Here is a 20244-nt window from a genome sequence, read left to right on the forward strand (position 1 = left end):
CATGGAGAAAGCAGAAACTTAATTTATGGTTAAAATAGGTAGTATTGGGAAGGTAACATTCTCACCTTTTCTTCATTTTAACTTGGTGAGATTGTAGACTTGGCCTAAGACCAAGTCATATTCTGTGTTGTGTAGTATGTTAGCAACAAGAAACATATCGAGCAAAGTGAAAAGGTATTATGTGATCATTAAGAATTCCAGTTCTGGGAGGCAGAGGGAGGTGAGCATGCCAAAGCATGTCAGTGTGCACTAGCCCCTCAACCCCAGAAGAGAATTAGTTTTGCGTATAGGTATGATTTAGGCAAAGGTTGGGGTTTTTTGTTTTTTGTTTTTTGGTTTGAGACAGGGTTTCATTGTTTAACAGCCTTGGCTATCCTGGATCAGCTATGTAGACCAGGCTGGCCTCAGATTCACCTGCCTCTGCCTCCTGAGTGCTGGGATTAAAGGCCTCCACCCCCATTTTTGTTTTTTTTCAAAACAAAACATATGGTTTGTCTTGTGTTTGGGTGTGTGGCAGCAAGTATGCTATGGCACCTGTGGGAGTCAGGACAGCTTGAGTTATCTCCTTCCTCTGTGTGAGTCTTGCTTCAGGCTTGGTTAGAAGCACCTTAGCTGGCTGAGCCATTCTGCAGGCTCCCAGGTTTATTTTTGAGATAGGGTCTTACTTATAGCCCTGGCTAGCCTAGAACTTTCCAGGGATCATCCCAAGTGCTGGGATTGTTAAAGCAAGTACTAAAGCACTAGCATGCCTGGCTGATGGTTTTGGTTTTTTTGAGATGGTCCCTGTAACTAGAATGGTCTCAGCCTTGCAGCAATCCTCCTTCCAGTCAAGTGGGGTCCAGAGACAGTTTTCTTTCACTGTAAAGCTGGAGCAAAATGAAACTTGTTGATTCTCCTATTTGGACTGCCAGGGTTTATCTGAGGAAAAGTATCGTGTCTAAAACCTTTTATACCTTTTATTCATTTAGAAACAGTATCTTGTGTAGCTCTGGCTGAACTAGAACTTTCCTTTGTAGAACAGGCTGTCCTCAAACTTGCAGATAATTAAGATTCAAGGCAGGTGCCACTACATGTGGTTATTTAAGAAAAAGTTTGTGTAGCTGGGGGGTGGTGGTGGTGCAGGCCGTGCAGGCCTTTAATTCCAGCACTCAGGAGGCAGAGGCAGGCGGATCTCTGAGTTCAAGGCCAGCCTGATATCCAAAGAGAGTTCCAGAACAGCCAGGGCTGTTGCATAAAGAAACCCTTTCTTTAAAAAAAAAAAAAAAAACAAAAACCCAACAACAGCAAGAACAAATTGTGTGTGTGTACACACAGAGGGTGTCCAAGGACAACTGGGAAGCATTCTTTCCTTCCTTCCCTGTGGTTCCTGTATCAAACAAGTCATCCAGCTCGGTAACCTTTAGCTGCAGAGCCATCTCCCTGGCCCTTTATTGTAATTATTTGTGCTGCTGGGGATTTGAACATGGGCACAAACACACAACTGATTGGTCCTTAGCACTGTTTTATTTCTATTGAGATAGGTTGTCACTGTGTTGCACAGGGTGGCTACCTGAACTCAGGTAGGTGATCCTGCCTTGGTTATTTTAGCTCTGACTGTAGATTTGTACCACTGTTCTGGGTTTTGTTTGTATTTTAAAAAATGTAGCAGCCTTGCTTTTGGGCCACCAACCAGCTCCCAATCATGACCAGGAGACTTTATTAGGTATGAATACTTGGCCTTCGCTTAGGCTCGTCCCACTGGCTTTTACAACTTACTTTAACCTGTTTCTCTTCATCTACATTTGCCTCAGGGCCTTTTACCTTTCTGTATGTCCTACATTCATAGTTTCCTCTGTCTGGCTGCCTGGTAGCTGGCCCCACGTGTCTCCCTCTCCCTTGTTCTCTTTCCACTCAAGCCTGCACTACTCCTCCTAGTTATTCTCTCTCCCAACCAGCCCCACCTGTCCTTCCTCTGCCTAGCTATTGGCCATCTAGCTCTTTATTAGCCCAATCATGTGCCTTAGGCAGGCAAGGTAAAACAGCAACACATCTTTGCATAATTAACAAATGCAGCATAAACAAATGTAGCACACCTTTACATAGTTAATAATATTCCATAACCAAAAAAACACATCCTTAGCTGGGTATTGTGATCATGCCTTTGATCCCAGCATTTACCTGTCAAGGCCTTGCCTGACCTCTCTCTGCGCTGGGGTGTAGAGACAGATCCCTGGAGCTCAGTGGTTAGCCAGCCTAACCACGTGGTGAGCTTCAGGCTCATCAAGACACTATTTAAAAAAATATCGGGGTTGGGGATTTAGCTCAGCGGTAGAGCGCTTGCCTAGCAAGCACAAGGCCCTGGGTTTGGTCCTCAGCTCAGGGGCGGGGGAAGGAGAAGAAGCTAGGTAGCCCATGCTTTAATGCTAACACTGTGGAGGCAGAGGCAGGTGTATATCTCTGAGTTCAGGTCAGCCAGGGATGCATAGTGAGACTCCCTTAAAAGAAAAGAAAAAAAAAATAACCAAAAACCAAGAACCAAGAACCTATAAATAAATGTTATATTCTTGGACTGGAGAGATGGTTCAGAACTGAGCTCTTGCTGGTGCTGCTAGGCAGGGGGCCCAGGTTCAGTTCCCAGCACCCACATGACACTTCACAACTGCATGATCTGATTCCTTCTGACTTGAGGACACCAGGTGCACAGATATACATTTAGTTCCCCTACATACATAGAAAACAAAAACAGGAAAACATAATAGCATTTGAGAAAAAAATGACTTTCTTATCGTGCGTGTTAGACAGCTGTATACTACTGAATAACCAGGACCCTGTCACACCCCTGGTTAAAGGGTTAAGATTAGCCAAACTTAGCACCACTGAAAACAATATGTGGCAGATGAATTATTCACATTAGTTTGCCTGTTTAATCTGTATTTAAAATTAGAAGGGTTGTATTGCTGTCCCCCAAACTCAGTTTGTCTTTTGAGTTCTTACCACCAAATTGTATATACTAGAGGTACTAATTATGAAGGTAGACAATTGAATGTTGTAAATTATGTCTTCTATATTTCAGGTTTCTGTTTCCTGTGGGATACCTGACTTCAGATCACGAGATGGTATTTATGCTCGCCTTGCTGTGGACTTCCCAGATCTCCCAGATCCTCAAGCCATGTTTGATATTGAGTATTTTAGAAAAGATCCAAGACCATTCTTCAAGTTTGCAAAGGTATCACAGGTTTTTGTTTGTTTTTCATGAAAAAGTGTTGATGTCATGTATAGGTGGGTGTCTTAAGTTGGCATTCCTCACCCAGTGAATTGGATGCTATGTGTGGTAGGCAGAACTTCTGTTTTAGGACTGATGAAAATAATGTACTTTTGGTTTTTTGACTGTTTGTCTTCTCTCCTGTGGAGGTTTGTAGAAGATATAAAAAAAATGACTTGTGTGACTTTTAATCTATTTTTTTCTGAGTCATAAGTGTATAAGCGTATCTTTTGTAGTGGACAAGTTTTTTTGTTTTGTTTTTTTCGAGACAGGGTTTCTCTGTGTAGCTTTGCGCCTTTCCTGGAACTCGCTTTGGAGACCAGGCTGGCCTCGAACTCACAAATATCCGCCTGGCTCTGCCTCCCAAGTGCTTTAAAGGCGTGCGCCGCCACCACCGGGCGTAGTGGACAAGTTTTAACATGTGCATCTATCTGAAAAATTGATTTTAATTACCAAAGATTGAAGTTACTTTTTATTTTTATTTTATGTGCATTGGTGTTTTGCCATGGGTGTCCTGTCCCCTGGAACTGGAGTTAGACAGTTATGAGCTGCCATATGGGAGCTGGGTATTGAACCCGGGTCCTGGAAGACCAATCAGTGTTCTTAAGCATTCAGCCATCTCTCCAGCTCAAGGTTACATTTTGTTGTGAACAGATGACAGGACCCTTGTAGCATCTTCTAGTCTCTGTAGTTGATAGGTCAGTCAGCAGCTGCATGTGGCTATTGACTATTTGAAGTGTACTGATATAAGTGAGGGGCATACTCACTGGATTTTAAAGATTTTGCTAAAGAAAAATGATCCTCTACTAACTGCATTTAGAAATATTTGTTTGGTAATATGTTTAGGAGCCAGGCATAGTGGTGTATTCCTGCAGTCCCAGGATGCAAGAGGCAGACAGAAGACTCGTGACTTCATGATCAGCCAGGGCTACATTGTGAGGCTCAGCTTCAAAAACAAAGCAGTAACAAAATTGTTTATTAGGCATTGGAAATTTTCATTTTCATGTGAACTAGAAAGTTGAAAATTGTACACCTGGCTCCATGTATGCTGTGCAGCTCTGCTGTAGAGTATAAAGTTCATATATTGTTCCAAAATTTTAGTCACTAGAAAATTTTTGATTTTTCTTCAATTTAAAATTTTTATTTATAGCCGGGCGTTGGTGGCGCACGCCTTTAATCCCAGCACTCGGGAGGCAGAGGCAGGCGGATCTCTGTGAGTTCGAGGCCAGCCTGGGCTACCAAGTGAGCTCCAGGAAAGGCGCAAAGCTACACAGAGAAACCCTGTCTCGAAAAACCAAAAAAAAAAAAAAAAAAAAAAAAATTTTATTTATATGTATGTATTTTTTGAGACAGTCTGATGTAGGCCAGGCTGGTCTTGAACTTTGCACAGCCATGGATAGCTTTTGAGCCTCCTGATCCTCTGGTCTCCACCTATCACCATTCCTCCTCCTGTTAGTTCATTGTTACGGAACTTGTAAATGAATTTGAAAGGCTCTTCTGTATTAAAGAGACATTTTAGAGAATGGAGAAATTAAACAGGATCTTAGATGGAGCGGTGAGTGGTGGTGCACATGCCAGAGTGCTCCTGTGGAGGTGACAAGACAAGGTAGTTTAGGGACCTCACAGACAACACACATGGGAGATTTACAGAACTGTGAGATGACAAAGATTTCTTGATAGATGCAGGACACTGATGCTTTATGACTTCAGTAAGTAGATACAGGCTTAGAAAGGTCAGCAGGTAACTACAAGTTACTTTCATGTCTTATACAAGCATGGCTGGTTAGTGTATCTATGTTAATATCCCCAAGATTTTTCTTTACTGTAAATTCTGTGTTGTGAGTGGAGAAACCGCATTGCCAGAAATAGTAATTTTTCCACTATCTTACCAGGGTTGTCGAGTGCAGATACGTATCTAAAATTAAGAGTTCCATAATTTTTAAAATTACATTTACTTATTTTGTGTGTCTGTGTACGGGCAAACATTATTTTGCTCTTCTTCAGGGGTTTATAAAGGCTGGAATTCCAGTAACCCTGGCACAAAATGCTCTCGAATGTGTAACAAGCCAGCTGTGTATGTCCCTGATCCCAGGGTTCAGGTAGTGGAGGCAGGAGGATCTCAAGAGTTAAAAGGCCAGTCTCTGCTAAACACTTGAGTTCCAGGCCAGCCTGGGTTACAGTGGTGGAGCTTAACTGAACATAAGGCCCTGGATTTAGGCCCCAGCAATGGACACACATTCTAAAATGTGGTTTTAATTGGGTTTATGGGGCAGGTGGAGAGCCTAAAAATTTAGCCTTCATAAAAAGACAGAAATGGGGGAATCAAAGAGCCCTCAGCTTATGGATGATATTCTGTGCATAGACTTTAACAGCTCTGCCAGAAAACTCCTTTCATACCATTCCACAAACATGGCTGGGAAGGAAATCTGGGTGAAAAAGTCACCTCTGACAACAAAGACTGGAGAGATGAGCCAGTGCTAATGAGTGCATACTACTTGCAAAGGTCAGAGGTCAGTTTCCAGCATCTATGTCTCTACAACTGCCAGCTGTCACCAGTCCCAGTCCAAGCCTGTACTGCTGGCCCTCCGGCCTCCACCTTCATGGCACTTGCACTCACCCCCACACCCCCACCCCAGACATAATATAATGAAAAGTTTTTACGTAGGGGCTGGAGAGAAGGCTCAGCAGTTAAGAGCACTTGTTCTTGCACAGAGGACCATGTGGTGGCTCACAACCATCCATAACTCCAACTCTCCAAGGGAGTCCAGTGTCCTTTTCTGACATCCTTGGGGACCAGGCAAGCATGTGGTACATGTTCAGGCAAAACACTCATACATACAAAATTTCTTTTTAATATTAAAAAAGATTAGGTATGGTAGTCCAGGTCTTTATCTCAGTACTCTTGAGTGAAATGCAAGTGGATCTCTGGGTTCCAGATCAGCTAGAGTTACATAATGAGACCCTTTCTTTAATTGAGCCTTATACATGTGAAATATGTATAGCACGTGAAGAATGTATAATGCTCTACACCATTACAAGGTGAAATACAAGTGTATGGGTTTTGCCTGTACATGCTCAAGTTCAGTAGGGATTAATTTTTAGCTTCACTAACTGGAATACTTTGATTTGAATAGACAGATTGGCATACTATCAGAAAAAAAGCTTGTTCTGTTTTCTGATGTGATATAATATATAATTCCAAGTATGGCTGACTGAGCTATGAATTTATTTAAATAGACATATAAGTGCATATGTTTATATGATACACATTATGCTGCTGTATATACATTATGGAATGGCTGTAGCAAATTAGTAACATCCATTACTTCACATACTCATTTCTACACATATTCAGACATTTCAGGTACACAGTGTTATTAATTGTAATCTATGCTGTATAATAGATCATCTAAACATCATTCTCTGTCAGATTCTGTCTGCTTACCAGCTTCTTCCCATCTTAACCATCCCATTAACTTGAGAGTTAGTTGTTAATGACTGGGAGTTGTCAGGCTGTTTTCATAACACATGAATACTATAAAATTCTACTGTACTGTCCCTAAGTCAGTTCAGGAACAGCCAAGTCCACTTAAATAGATCATCTCTGACTACTTTTGCTATATGAAACCATATGGCAAAATGTATGGTCCATAAAGACTAATATTCACTTATTATGACCTTGTATACAAAATGAAATGTGTTTTGTTAAGGTTAAATATCCTCCAAGAGGTAACTGGCAAAAAGTTTTGATCAGTAGAGTAAAAATTAACTCTACTGGAGTTTTGTGAATGAAATGAGTGTGAGGAGGGTTCTTCCTGGAATTTTTGTTCCTGTTCCTGTTTTCCCTTTGTGGGCATGTGTGTGATGTTTATGTAGTGTCCAGGGTATGAGTATGCATGTCACAGGTGGTGGCCAGAAGTTGACTTTGGGTGTCTTTCTCCATTACTCTCTCCACATTATGTATGAAAGCAGGTTCTCCTGTAGACTCTTCATTGGGGTCCCTGTTTCTGCTTCCTGCATGCAGGAATTACAGCGCTGGTCCTCAAGTTTGCAGTGCAAATGCTTACCCACTGACCCACCTCTCGAGCCCTTCACTTTTTTGTGTGGTGCTAGGGAGTGAGCACTTTGCCTCCCACATGCTGGGCAAGAGCTGCCCCTGCATTTGTTGCCAGCCTTCATTCTTCATAGAGTGGAGGATTGATTTAGGTTGTTTGTTACCAAACTACAAACTCTAAAATTGGATGAAGCTTTTAGTTTTTTAGGGGCTGCAATAATACCCTGCCTTTTAGATCTTTGTTTATACTGCTAAACTTAGAGGCAGAAAGCAGCTAGCATCACTGGAGGGGAAGCCATTTATGTGGGAGCTCTCCTGAGGGTTAGCTTGTTATTTTTCTGAGACAGGGTTTCTTTCTCTCTGTAGCCCTGGCTGCCCTAGAAGATTTGTTGACCAGGCTGGCTTCAATTTAGAGATCTTCTTGTCTCTGCCTCCTGAGTGTTGGGATTAAAGGTGTGCACCATCAGTCCCCTGCAGAGTGTTAGCTTTTAAAAATATTTCTTTTAAACTTAATCTCAGTAGCATGGCCCAACACTCATGATTGGTTTTTTTTCCCTTGAAACTGGGTTCCTTTGTGTAATAGCTTTGGCTGTCCTGGAACTTGCTTCGTAGACCAGTAGACCAGGTTGGTGCCTGCCTCTGTCTCCCAAATGCTGGGATTAAAGGTATGTGCCAGCATGCCTGGCTTGAATGGTTTCTTTCCTTTTTTTTTTTTTTCTTTTTTCTTTTTGGTTTTTCAAGACAAGGTTTCTCTGTAACAGCCCTGAGACCAGGATGGCCTTGGATTTATAGAGTTCCCACAGCCTCTGCCTCCTGAGTACTGGGATTAAAGGCTTGTATCCTACAACCTGCCACTGGTTTCTCAAAAGGCTTCAGGATGTTCAGACCTGAGGCAACCTGTCTTTTTAAGATTTAGAAGTTCTGATTTAAAGTTCGTTAGAATTCTATAATTTCTAGCTGTCCCTTAGTTTGAAAACTTACAGGATGTACCATTCAGTTCAGCTGATAAGTGTTTGCAGTATACATTGGAATGGAAAGCAAAAATCTTGGATTTTTGTGTAATGGACCACCACATTCATGACTTCCTATAGAACTAGTTCATTGCTCGGTGTGGTGGCACTGCCTTTAATTCCAGCACTGAGGAGGCAGAGGCAGGCGGATCTTTTGAGTTGAAGGCCAGCCTGGGCTACAGAGTGAGTTCCAGGAGAGCCAGGGCTATGTAGACACAGACCCTGTCTCCTCCCCAAATCCCCCCCAAAAAAGCTTATTAGGTTTTATGTAGCAGTTACTGAGTGGAAATTCTAAACTTGTGAGTTACTAAATAGGTTAAAAGTCAAGTCCTCTAATCCTACAGAAGCCTCAGCCCTGTTTACAGTTGCTGTGTGTTCTTGCCATGTGTTCATGCAAACAGAACCATCCATATGTGCACACAATTTCAGTTTTTTGCTTAAAACCAAAAAGATTACTCCCTGGTGACTAATTTTTTTTTTTTTTTTTTTAATGTATGTCATGGACTATTTTTCAGGTCAGTGCATGAGAGCCCTCTCATTGTCTCAGTGGCTGAACATAGCACTGTATGGATGTACATTATTATACAACCAGTCTCCCTATTGATGAATATATGGTTGTATTTCTTTTTTGCTATCATTGTGATGGGTTAGGGCCTATAATGTAAGGAAGTAGAAAGTACAGCTACTTTAAAGAAAAAAGGAGAAACTTCCTTTGCCATAGTCACTAAATGAAATTGAATAAAAACACTGTCAAAAGTTGGGAGGACCAAAATTGATACTTTTTCTCTGATCTTTTTGCCATGTGTATATCTGAATTCTTTGTTTTTAAAGAAGAAACAGCATTGAAGCATTATTTGGGGGGAAAAACACACACACAAAATCCAGCAACTCAGCATTCATGAGCAGCTCTGTTCTATCCCAGTATGCCTGTGCAGTGGAAGGAAAGCAATTGTGGTAAGGAATTAATACAACTTCAGCTTTAAACTCCAGCAGGTTGATATTTATGAATGATGAATCAAAAAGAAAGTTTTCAATAATACACTGACAGCCTTTTTTTAGTTGTGAAGTCACCGTACCTTTGATAGCTGTTATCAGTGTAAAGCTCCCCTCTTTTTCCTTAAAGAAAAAAAAAAATCTGAATTTACAGACAACAAAATTTTGATGTACCTAAGGTATGTATTTCTTCTGACTTACATTAAACATCCATTAAGATGTGTTTCTGGGTCACCTTATCTTGTTCAAGGGGCCAAGTTCACAAATTGCTGAGTTTTCATATAGTAACAAGCCTTTTTCTAGGTGTGCCATCCATCTGTATGCTTAAAAATGCTCATGGATTTTGTTTATTAAAGTATATACATGGGGGTTACCATTAGGACATTTTTTGACTAAATGTAAGCAGCATTTCTGTTATGCTTATTTCATTAGTCAATGTCAATCTTTCTGCCTTTTGCATTATATAGGAAATATATCCCGGACAGTTCCAGCCATCTCTGTGTCACAAATTCATAGCTTTGTCAGATAAGGAAGGAAAACTACTTCGAAACTATACTCAAAATATAGATACCTTGGAGCAGGTTGCAGGAATCCAAAGGATCATCCAGTGTCATGGTTAGTAAACGTCAACAGTAGTTTTCTGTAGTGTGCTTAGTTTAATAGAAACATCAGGCTTGGAAAGAAGATGCTATCTAGTTTCGTGATTAAGCATTATTTGATAATCTTGAGTGCACATAACTGAAAGAAACACACACACACAAAAGCAGAAATAAGGCCTTAGATGTGGTGGTGTATGCCTAGTGATAGGAAGTTCAAGGCTATCTTTGACTATACAAGACACAACTGTGCTAAGGTTGGAACCTTCCAGTTGTAGAGTTTTAGCCCTTGCAAAGTTATTTATTGCAATAGCTTTAGAGGATATGGAATACATACATACATACATACATACATACATACACAAAAACATACACACACACATGTATTCTTAATATATAAACTATATATCACATAGATTATATTCCTTGTAAGACCAGGAGAACTCAGGTTAAAGTCTTTATGGTGTAAACCACAAATATTTCAATAATGTAGGTGTATTTTGTTGTTTTAGGTTCCTTTGCAACAGCATCTTGCCTGATTTGCAAATACAAAGTTGATTGTGAAGCTGTTCGAGGAGACATTTTTAATCAGGTAATTGAATTCATCTGCTCATTGTAGGAACTGTGTGAACTTGATGTTTGCTGCTTCTGCCTTCATCATTTCCCCTTCAGAGTATGTGTTAACAGAAAGAGTGCTGGACTTCCTGATAAATGCGGGTCTGTAAGGTGGAGAGTCCTTAAGAAAAAAAAATGTTGGGCCAGGTAGTGGTGGCATGCACCTTTACTTTAGTCCCAGCACTCAGGAGGCAGAGGCAAGTCTGGCCTACAGAGCGAGGTTCCAGGACAATAACTCAGAAACCCTGTCTCCAGATAAAAGTTGGAATGTTGCTAGAATGCCTACTTAACATTTAGAGTCCTGGGTTTGCTCTCCAGCACCAGTAAATCTAGTGTTTGGTCACATGCCTGTAATCCCAGCACTTTGGAGGCTGGAGACTTAAGCTGAAGGTCATGCTCAGCTCTAAGCAAGCTTGGGTTAGCCCAGGTTACATAGATCCCTTCAACAAATCTAAGTCCTCTTTAGTTGACATCTCCTAAGTACCTCCTTATGAAGTCTAAAGTAGGGGCCTGGTCACAACTTGGAGGGAATTCCGCCACTGTCCTTCCTTCTCAGCTTGGATCATAGTTGGAGCCTTTCTTACACTTAGTTGTGTAAGATTTCAAACATTTCCAAAATGATAGTGAAGTAGTTACTCCAGGAAAATACAGCAAGACACCCAGAAATATGTCCTGCACAGTCATGTATAATCAGGAAACAGAGTATATTGAAATGGAGTTATTTTCACAAACATTTTTAAAAGGTCAAGTTTGCGTTTTTTTTCCCTGTGCTCATTTTTTGCATATTTAGTATTTTCTGTGTGCACACGTGTGCATGGGGGAATGACAGCACATGTGTGAAGGCAGAGGATAGAGGAGATCAGGGTGTTGGGGGTCAGTCCTCAGTCCACCCTGTGGACTCGGGGAGTTGAAATTGGTTGTCAGGCTTGGCAGGAATTGTCTTCACCGCAGAGCTGTGGTCACCTGGCTCCACAGTAGACACTGTCAAGTTTACCTGGGCACGGCTGCTCTTTCCTGGGAATGTTGACTGCTTCTGACTGGGGCTCCCTTCACTTTCCCATTTTGTGCAGGTAGTTCCTCGTTGTCCTAGGTGCCCGGCTGATGAGCCACTTGCTATCATGAAGCCGGAGATTGTCTTCTTTGGTGAAAATTTACCAGAACAATTTCATAGAGCCATGAAGTATGACAAAGATGAAGTTGACCTCCTCATTGTTATTGGGTCTTCTCTGAAAGTAAGACCAGTAGCACTAATTCCAAGTAAGTTGATGGGTTAGGGGGCAGTTCTACGTGCCATGTGTTGTGGGTCTGTGTATGAGGCAATTTTATTATTTATATTTAGCTCACATGTGTGTGTGCACATGAGCGTGCAAACCAGAGAAATGAATTAATCAGCAGTGAAGAAGGCTATTTTGGCGGGGTGGGGAGGCGTGTTCAAGACAGTGTTTCTCTATAGCCCTGGCTGTCCTGGAACTCACTTTGTAGACCAGGCTGGCCTTGAACTCAGAGATCCACCTGCCTCTGCCTCCTGAGTGCTGGGAGTGAAGGTGTGCAGCACCACTCTTGCAGAGGACCCACTGTGAGTTCCCACATGACAGCTTACAAGTTTGTAGTAGCTCCAGTTTAATGGGATCTGGCACCCTCATTTGGCCAAAGTGGTCACAAGTACTCCCTGTACACTTACATGTAGGTAGGCACATAACAACCTCTAACCTCAGTTCTTGAGACAAGATCACTCTAGCCTCGGACTAGGAGGCTCTGCAGACCAGGCTGGAGTCACACTCAGAGATGTGTCTGCCCCAGTCTGCTCAGTGCTGGGAGAAAAGGCATGTGCTACCACTCCCAGCTAGTAAATCTTTCATAGCTAGGAATGGCGGCACACGCTTGTAAACCATGTGGTGGTGGGCTGAAGGCAGGAGGGTCAGGAGTCCCAAGGATAGCAGCTTCTACTACACGGCAAATTTGAGGCTGGCCTAGGATAGATGAAAAAATAAAGTTCCATTCCATAATGGTAGTTCCACAAATCTATGTGCTTGTGTCCAGGAGCTGGGCATAACAGCTAGAACCTTTTATCCTGTCAGGCAGACCTCCAGGTTTAAGGGCAAGCCTGGTCTATATACATAGTGTGTTCCAGGACAGCAAGAGTTAACAATGGTGAGACCCTGACACCCCCCCCCCCAAAAAAAGCTTATGTCCAATTCGTTTGTCATTCTTGAATTTTTTTTTCATGTTTCTGTTGCCACCTCCACCGTGTGAAGCAGCTAAGAACATCTCTCTTTCTGTCTTTTTCTTTTTCTTTTTCTTCTGGAGCTGAGGATTGAACCCAGGGCCTTGCACTTGCTAGACAAGCGCTCTACCACTCACTGAGCTAAACCCCCAACCCAAGAGCATGTCTGTTACATTGGATGTGTCCTTTTGTTAGAGGATAAGAGACATCTTAGCCTTCCAAATACCTATAGCTATATGTTAAGCTAATTCAAAGAAATGTTATTTTAAAGTTGTAAGCTTTCTGAGCTGGAGCTCTCTGAAGCTGGGACAGGATTGCCGTGAGTTTAAGGCCAGAGAGAGTAAGGCACAGCCCCAGTGGGAGAACAGTCAATTATTTGTCATTGATAGGAAATTGATTTTGAAAATGTAAAATGTTCATAGATTTGTATGCCCTACTGTGTGTGTGTGTGTGTGTGTGTGTGTGTGTGTGTGTGTGAGAGAGAGAGGGGGGGGGGGGTGGTCTCTCACTGTGGTTCTGGCTGCTTCCCTTGAGCTCTCCCTGGTGCTGGGATTCAAGGGGTGGGCATGCATATCCATTTGTTTGGGTTATAACTGCGTTCTTTCTCTTTTCCTAACTCCCTTTTCCATTCTGTTTTTAGGTTCCATACCCCATGAAGTGCCTCAAATATTAATAAATAGGGAACCATTGCCTCATCTGCATTTTGATGTAGAGCTTCTTGGAGACTGTGATGTCATAATTAATGAGTTGTGTCATAGGTTAGGTGGTGAATATGCCAAACTTTGTTGTAACCCTGTAAAGCTTTCAGAAATTACTGAAAAACCTCCACGAACACAAAAGGAATTGGTTCATTTATCAGAATTGCCACCAACACCTCTTCATATTTCAGAAGACTCAAGTTCACCTGAAAGAACTGTACCCCAAGACTCTTCTGTGATTTCTACACTTGTAGACCAAACAACAAAGAACAAAGTTGATGATTTAGAAGTATCTGAATCAAAAGGTGGTGTGGAAGAAAAATCACAAGTAGTACAGACTTGTAGGAATGTGGAGGGCATTAATGTGGAAAATCCAGATTTCAAGGCTGTTGGTTCCAGTACTGGAGAGAAAAACGAAAGACCTTCAGTTGTGGAAGCAGTGAGAAAATGTTGGCCCAACAGACTTGCAAAGGAGCAAATTAGTAAGCGTCTTGATGGTAAGGAATGCTGTTTGGTCAACCACTTTCAAAGTCTTGTGTTCCAAGTACATGACACCCAGTGTCAGATTTGGGCTTAAACACATATACCATGAAAACCTGAATAATTGTTTTGACATTAGTCGACCAGGGTAGTGCTGTGTTTGTGTGTTGTTGAGTTAGAGGAAGGTGATATTTTTGTAGTCAGTACTGTGATAAAACCCAGGGCTTCAAATGGCTAGGCAAGATCTACCGAGTTATAAATTCAGCTCCCAGAGTGGGTTTTAAATTACATTACTGTGCTGTTTTAAGTGGTAGGCATGACTTAATAAATGACTGAGATTTTATTTTTTTTAACTGTGGGTCAGCTTACACACACAATCATGTTCTAGGTGAGAAAACTCAGGATTGAAGGAAGAGGTACTGCCAGGTAAAATTCTAGGTCTGCCTTGAGGATGTACCCTCTTCTAGAGGCTGCCTTGTTTCAGATCTTACTGGACATCTGTTTTATCCTTTGGAAGATACTATATAATAGGTAAATCCAAGAGTTATGGCACAACCTCTACAATACTTTGTAGGAACTAATTTTGGTCTTTGTTAGATCAGGCCTCACACTTGAAGAGCAAGCTGGCCTTTATTGTTTTTGGTTTTTTTGAGACAGGGTTTCTCTGTGTAGTTTTGGCACCTTTCCTTGGAACTCACTTTGTAACCCAGGCTGGCCTCGAACTCAGATCTGCCTGACTCTAACTACCCCCCCCCCAAGATTAAAGGTGCATACCACCACCGCCACCGGCTGCAAAGCTGGTGTTTAAACGTGTGCAGCCTTGACCCTTGGTGAGCATCTAGACAACAGCAGAGCACTGTAATATAAAATCCATTTTCCATGCCCTATAGAAATAAAACATCACCAGACATTTTATATGTAGCTTTGGCTGCCCTCAACAACAGACCTGCTTTCCTACCCTGATAGCTGGGATTAAAAGTGATGCTCAGCTTTGAAATTAAAAAATTTTAGTTTCTGAAGAACGTAGTACAGATCTTTCCCTTTTAGGTGCTAGAATTGTGGCCATGAGCCATCACAGAGCAATTATATAATTATTAACGGTTAACTTCCTGCTTCCATCTTCCCAGTGCTAGGATTTAAAAATATGTGCCACCTGGCTTATGTAATGCTGTGTATGAACTCAAATTCTAGTGAGCGGAATAAATCTTTGACCTCTGGCAGTATACTGAATTCTGGAGGCACTATCTACTTCTGTCTGTATAACTGTAAAAACAGGTGATAAAATCTTTTAATACTTGCGAAGCAGAATAATACTTTGTTTTGAACTAAACACCACTCCACAAAATACCCTGATAATAGAGCCCAACATTTGTTTGGAAATTATAGTAGAGGTTATCTAGTTATTCAGCATACCCCCTCAGGTATGCACGCGCACACGCACACGCACACACAGTGGGAGACTTAGCTCTTAGCTGTGAATTGTACTTGCCTGTATCAACTAACATGTAAGCCTACAATACATATCTTTGTAAGTCTCAGCATTCAGGAGGTAGAATGAAGACAGCGAGTTCAAGGCAGATCTGTGTCTAACAGGTAATAATCCAACAAACCACAAACTAGAAAGTTTGTGAGTCTTCCAGGGTATACCCAATGGACACTTCTAGAATGGTTCTCCTGCCAAACTAAAGGTAACATTTCTTACTTCTGTATTTCAGGTAATCAGTACCTTTTTGTACCACCAAATCGTTACATATTCCATGGTGCGGAGGTGTACTCAGACTCTGAAGACGATGTCTTATCCTCTAGTTCCTGTGGCAGTAACAGTGACAGTGGCACATGCCCGAGTCCAAGTTTAGGAGAACCCATGGAAGATGAAAGTGAGATTGAAGAGTTCTATAATGGCTTGGAAGATGATAATGATAGACCTGAAGGTGCTGGAGGATCTGGATTTGGAGCTGATGGAGGGGATCAAGAGGGAGTTAATGAAGCTACAGCCATGAGACAGGAGGTGACAGATACAAACTGTCCATCAGACAAATTATAACATTATTACAGTTGTCCAGGTACAGGAATTGCTCCACCAGCATTGGGAACTTCAGCATGTCAAAATGAATGTTTACTTGTGAACTTGAACAAGGAAATCAGAAAGATGTAATATTTATAGACTGGATAATAATTGTCATAATTTTTAAAGTTCCATTATTTCTGTACTTGTACATTCAACACTAACTTTTTAAAGGTACTAGGTATCTTTAATCAGTTGTTAGTTGACTTCAGTTTCCTTTAAAGGTTCATTTGTATGATACATCCCTATGTATATATAATTTTGTTTTTGCCTATTAATTTTCAACATTTTAAAGTTTTCAAAAAGCCATTGGAATGTTAATGTAAAGGGAACAGCTTATCTAGACCAAAGAATGGTATTTCACACTTTTGTTTGTAACATTGAATAGTTTGAAATCCTCATATTCTGTTCAGCTGAATTTTTTATTTTTAGCAGTTACCTTTGAAAACACTGGCATTTTCAAAAACTTGTGGCAGCTAACTTTTTAAAATCACAGATGACTTATAATGTGAGAAGGAAATCACCATGTGTGGGGAGCACTCAAAATTTGGTGCTCAGAGTTTGAAGCATATTTAGTGCTTAAGATGGCTTTTGTACCTGCTGCAGATGTAATGTCAAAACAAGCCCCTGAGACTAACCTGATAAATGATTTGAAAATGTTTCAGTTGCTCTAGAAACAATAGTGCCTGTCTATAGGTCCCCTTAGGTTGAACATTAGCGAATATTTAAACTATCACTGTGGTAGAGCCTGTGTAGATCTTCACCACAAGTATTAAACTGCCAAGATGTGAACATGCAAAGCCTTTCTGAATCTAATAATGGTACTTAGACTGGGGAGAGAGGATTATTTCGAACTGCTGTTTTTCCACTAATGAGGAAAGCAACGAGTCTCTTAATTATAAGTTCCAAAGTAATAAACTGTAACTCACCCAGAAAGTACATTGTTTCCTGTTGAGAGGATTTGGTGTAATGTATCCCAAAGTGTTAGCCTTGTATTATGGAGATGAATACAAATCAGATAGTCAATGAAACTAGTTCTTATTTATTTAAAAGCTTAGCTTGCCTTAAAACTAGTGATGAGTTTTCTGAACTGCAGAAGCTTTTAGCCTTTCAAACAGTTCACACCTCAAAGAAACTGCAGTCAGTACTTATTTTACAGATGACTTTGAAACATTATCCCCAAACTTAAAATATTCATGTTTGGTTTAGTATTTATTACCCCCCCCCCCAAAAAAAGTTTTGAAATATAGCTGTTCTTTCTGCATAAAATACCCAGCTAGGACCGTTACTGCCAGAGGAGAAAACTAATTAAGTAGCTCATTTCCTTACCTAAAAAGCTCTCTCAATCTGAATTTGGCTTAACTAAAGAATGCCGTATATTTAGTTTTCCATTTGCATGATGTGTTTGTGCTATAGACAATATTTTAAATTGAAAAATTTGTTTTAAATTATTTTTACAGTGAAGACTGTTTTCAGCTCTTTTTATATTGTAAATAGACTTTTATGTAATCCGGCATATGTTTTGTAGACTGTTTAATGACTGGATTATCTTCCTCCAACTTTTGAAATACAGTGTTTTATACTTGTATCTTGTTTTAAAGTCTTATATTAAAATTGTCATTTGACCTTTTTTTTTTCCTTCCTGTTAACTTACCAGCCCAATAAGGGTTACTCTTGTTAACACTGGTTGTAGCAGATGGTTCTTAGGGGACATAAACCTGACTCTCAGATTTGCTACTACCTTGTGTTAAGACCGTGGTGGTGGTGGTGGTATCTGACCAGAATGCCTTCCACCTCTGTTACCAACTTACTGTTGCGAGTCAGTTTCAAGCTGGCCATGCAGATGAGCTGGAGTGTGGGATGACAGCCCTAGAATGGCGGTGTGGACCAAATGATGACAGAGCTAAAGTGGAGAAACGGTTTAATGGCTGGAATGTGGTTTCCCTCCTTCCTCAATTTGGAAAGGCTGTCAAATGACCCCAGAAACAGCCAGAGTAGTAACAAGACAAGGCATAGAGACAAAGATGTAAGCAAGAAATGAACTCTGCCAGGTGTGGTGGGCATGCCTGAGACCACAGGAGGTCAGCATGCTGGCCTTCAATGGAACTCTGTTAAAGTTAAGTAACTTCAAAGGGAAATGTCATCATTACAGGGAAGAGTGAACCATGACAATGTGAAGACACCATCTAAACTTTTTTTTTTTTTTTTGGAGCTGAGGATCGAATCCTTGCCTTGTGCTTGCTAGGCAAGCGCTCTACCACTGAGCTAAATCCCCAACCCCTCCATCCAAACATTAGGGAGGGATTCCCATATAATGAATAGCTTGAACAGCCTCAACAACTGAATAGTGTTGGCCGAAAAATGAGATGGATTTGTAACTTACAGGAGACTGTTCATCAGTAGCTTGTGACTCCACAGCCTGCTTCTAGCCTGGAGGGTTGGGAGTTCCCTGCATCCATATGGTGCACATAAAAATACACACAAACTCCTTAAGTTTGAATCTGAGAACCACTGGAAGTTGAAATATTAAGCTATTATAGTCTTTATTTAAGCTCTTCAAGGCATTTTTTAAATTTAAAAAATAAATATTTGCATTGTGGCTAGCAGAGTTACATGTATTGCATCAACTCAGTTTCACAACTTATTAACAGAGATAACTAAACAGCACCATTAAGACTTTCTAAAGCACTGAGAATAAAGACTTGATCTAGTTTTGAAGCTGTACCTGTGATTGGTTCTCTGTGGCCACTGGCTCTGTTTTTGGCAACTTTTACCGTCAACACATTTTGACAGCCCCACCAGCCAGCACAGCTACAAGTTAATACTTGACATTTAGGTCTGCAGGGACATATAGTGTAGCAAAAAGATTTGTTTCCACCATGCTTTTATAGAGTCAGACAATCATAATTTTTAACCCTTAAACTTCAGCTCAGTTCAATTACAACCATAGAAACTACTGGTATCTGAATGTTACTATTTTATTACAAAACTTTTATTTACAAAATGGAAAAATAAATGACTAAAGGCAGGCCATAGTTAAATGTTTTTTTGGTTTTTTTTTTTAACCCAGTGATTGAAGAAACATTAAGCAACATGCACTCACACATCAGGATATGCAAACTCTTAAAATTCCTGTTAGTAAAACTTTAATGTATTCACAATACTTGTATGTTTATGAGGATGGGGACAATTCATGGTTATGTACAATAAGTTTAATATTAACAGTTGCTCAATTTTTCTTTAATATTTGGCTTTCATCAATACAGTAGTGAACAATTTGCAAGTAAGAATTGCAAATGCTTCTCACTATGCTGAATTCACAAGAAAGACAAGTGGTTTGATACCTTTGCACTAAACAGAACAGTCAGAACTCCAAGTTTATATTAAACTGAAGCCTTCATTATGATCAATAGCTTGAATCAGTTTACATCGTAGAGTTTCTTTTTCTGTATATTTTGGGAGATCTAAAAGATTAAAACAGGTATGGGAAACCGGGAGATAGCTCTCACCACCTCCTGTTGACTGGATGACTAGTTTCAAACTCTTCATACCAAGAATGGGAATGCGATCACTACCTGTCAAAAATACTGCCAAGAAAAACGATTTAGACAATAGTCCAGTGACCACAGCCCAGCTTTGCATGAACATCCACCCACCATATGACCCTAATTATTTTTACAGGAAGTACTCAATAGATACTTGGTGAACAATGTTGGAATTGACAAAAGCATTTATAAATCCTTTTTGGAAAAGCCATTTAGAGAACTGGTTAAATTAGTGTTTTGTTCTTTTTGTGTGTGTAAATGAAAACTTTCAGAAGTTATCTCCTGCCATACGGATCCCAGGTTCTGCTTTTACTTTGAAACAGGATCTTGGCAACCGCCCAGACATCAACTCTATTTCCAGCAGACCTTGAATTTGAGATCTTACTCCAGAGTCTTAGGGGCCTTTGCAAAAGCAGTATACATTCTTAAGTGGGGAGAGTTTCCAGAGAGGAATACCCTAGACCATTTTTATGAATGGGAAGAAATAGAAAAAGACATCAAGCCATGCCCTGTAGCATAGGATCCAAGTTAGGTTCCCAGCACCCATATGGTGGCTGTTCACAACCACCTGTAACAACAGCTCCAGGGGATCCAACATCCTCTTCTGGCCTCTGAGGACATTTGCATACATAACACACAGATACAACAATCTTTAAAAAAATAGCAAAAACTAATTTTAAAAACTGGGCTAATATTTTGCAATTTGTAACGATTAGATTCCTG

The 20244-nt window shown here is 40.7% G+C and overlaps 2 protein-coding genes across 51 annotated transcripts in view; one reads left to right on the forward strand and one right to left on the reverse strand.

Moving 5' to 3' along the window:
* The window catches only part of Sirt1 (sirtuin 1), a 21959-nt gene extending 4358 nt beyond the window's left edge, over positions 1-17601 (forward strand). The window contains exons 4-9 of the mRNA XM_076557135.1: positions 3053-3205; positions 9766-9913; positions 10407-10486; positions 11580-11766; positions 13374-13928; positions 15627-17601. Of these exons, the coding sequence (XP_076413250.1) occupies positions 3053-3205; positions 9766-9913; positions 10407-10486; positions 11580-11766; positions 13374-13928; positions 15627-15955 (1452 nt within the window). The 3' untranslated portion in view covers positions 15956-17601. The remainder of the gene's footprint in view (positions 1-3052; positions 3206-9765; positions 9914-10406; positions 10487-11579; positions 11767-13373; positions 13929-15626) is intronic.
* Positions 17602-18938: 1337 nt separating this feature from the next.
* Herc4 (HECT and RLD domain containing E3 ubiquitin protein ligase 4) overlaps positions 18939-20244 on the reverse strand; it is a 79191-nt gene continuing 77885 nt past the window's right edge. For 29 of the 50 annotated variants that reach the window (XM_076557113.1, XM_076557117.1, XM_076557119.1 and 26 more), the window contains one exon: positions 18939-19563. In XM_076557113.1, the coding sequence (XP_076413228.1) occupies positions 19355-19563 (209 nt within the window). In that variant the 3' untranslated portion in view covers positions 18939-19354. The remainder of the gene's footprint in view (positions 19564-20244) is intronic. The other 21 variants (XR_013046663.1, XR_013046651.1, XR_013046654.1 and 18 more) reach the window with 2 other exon arrangements.

This window comes from Peromyscus maniculatus, chromosome 21, assembly GCF_049852395.1.
Source record: "Peromyscus maniculatus bairdii isolate BWxNUB_F1_BW_parent chromosome 21, HU_Pman_BW_mat_3.1, whole genome shotgun sequence".
Lineage (NCBI taxonomy): Eukaryota > Metazoa > Chordata > Mammalia > Rodentia > Cricetidae > Peromyscus > Peromyscus maniculatus.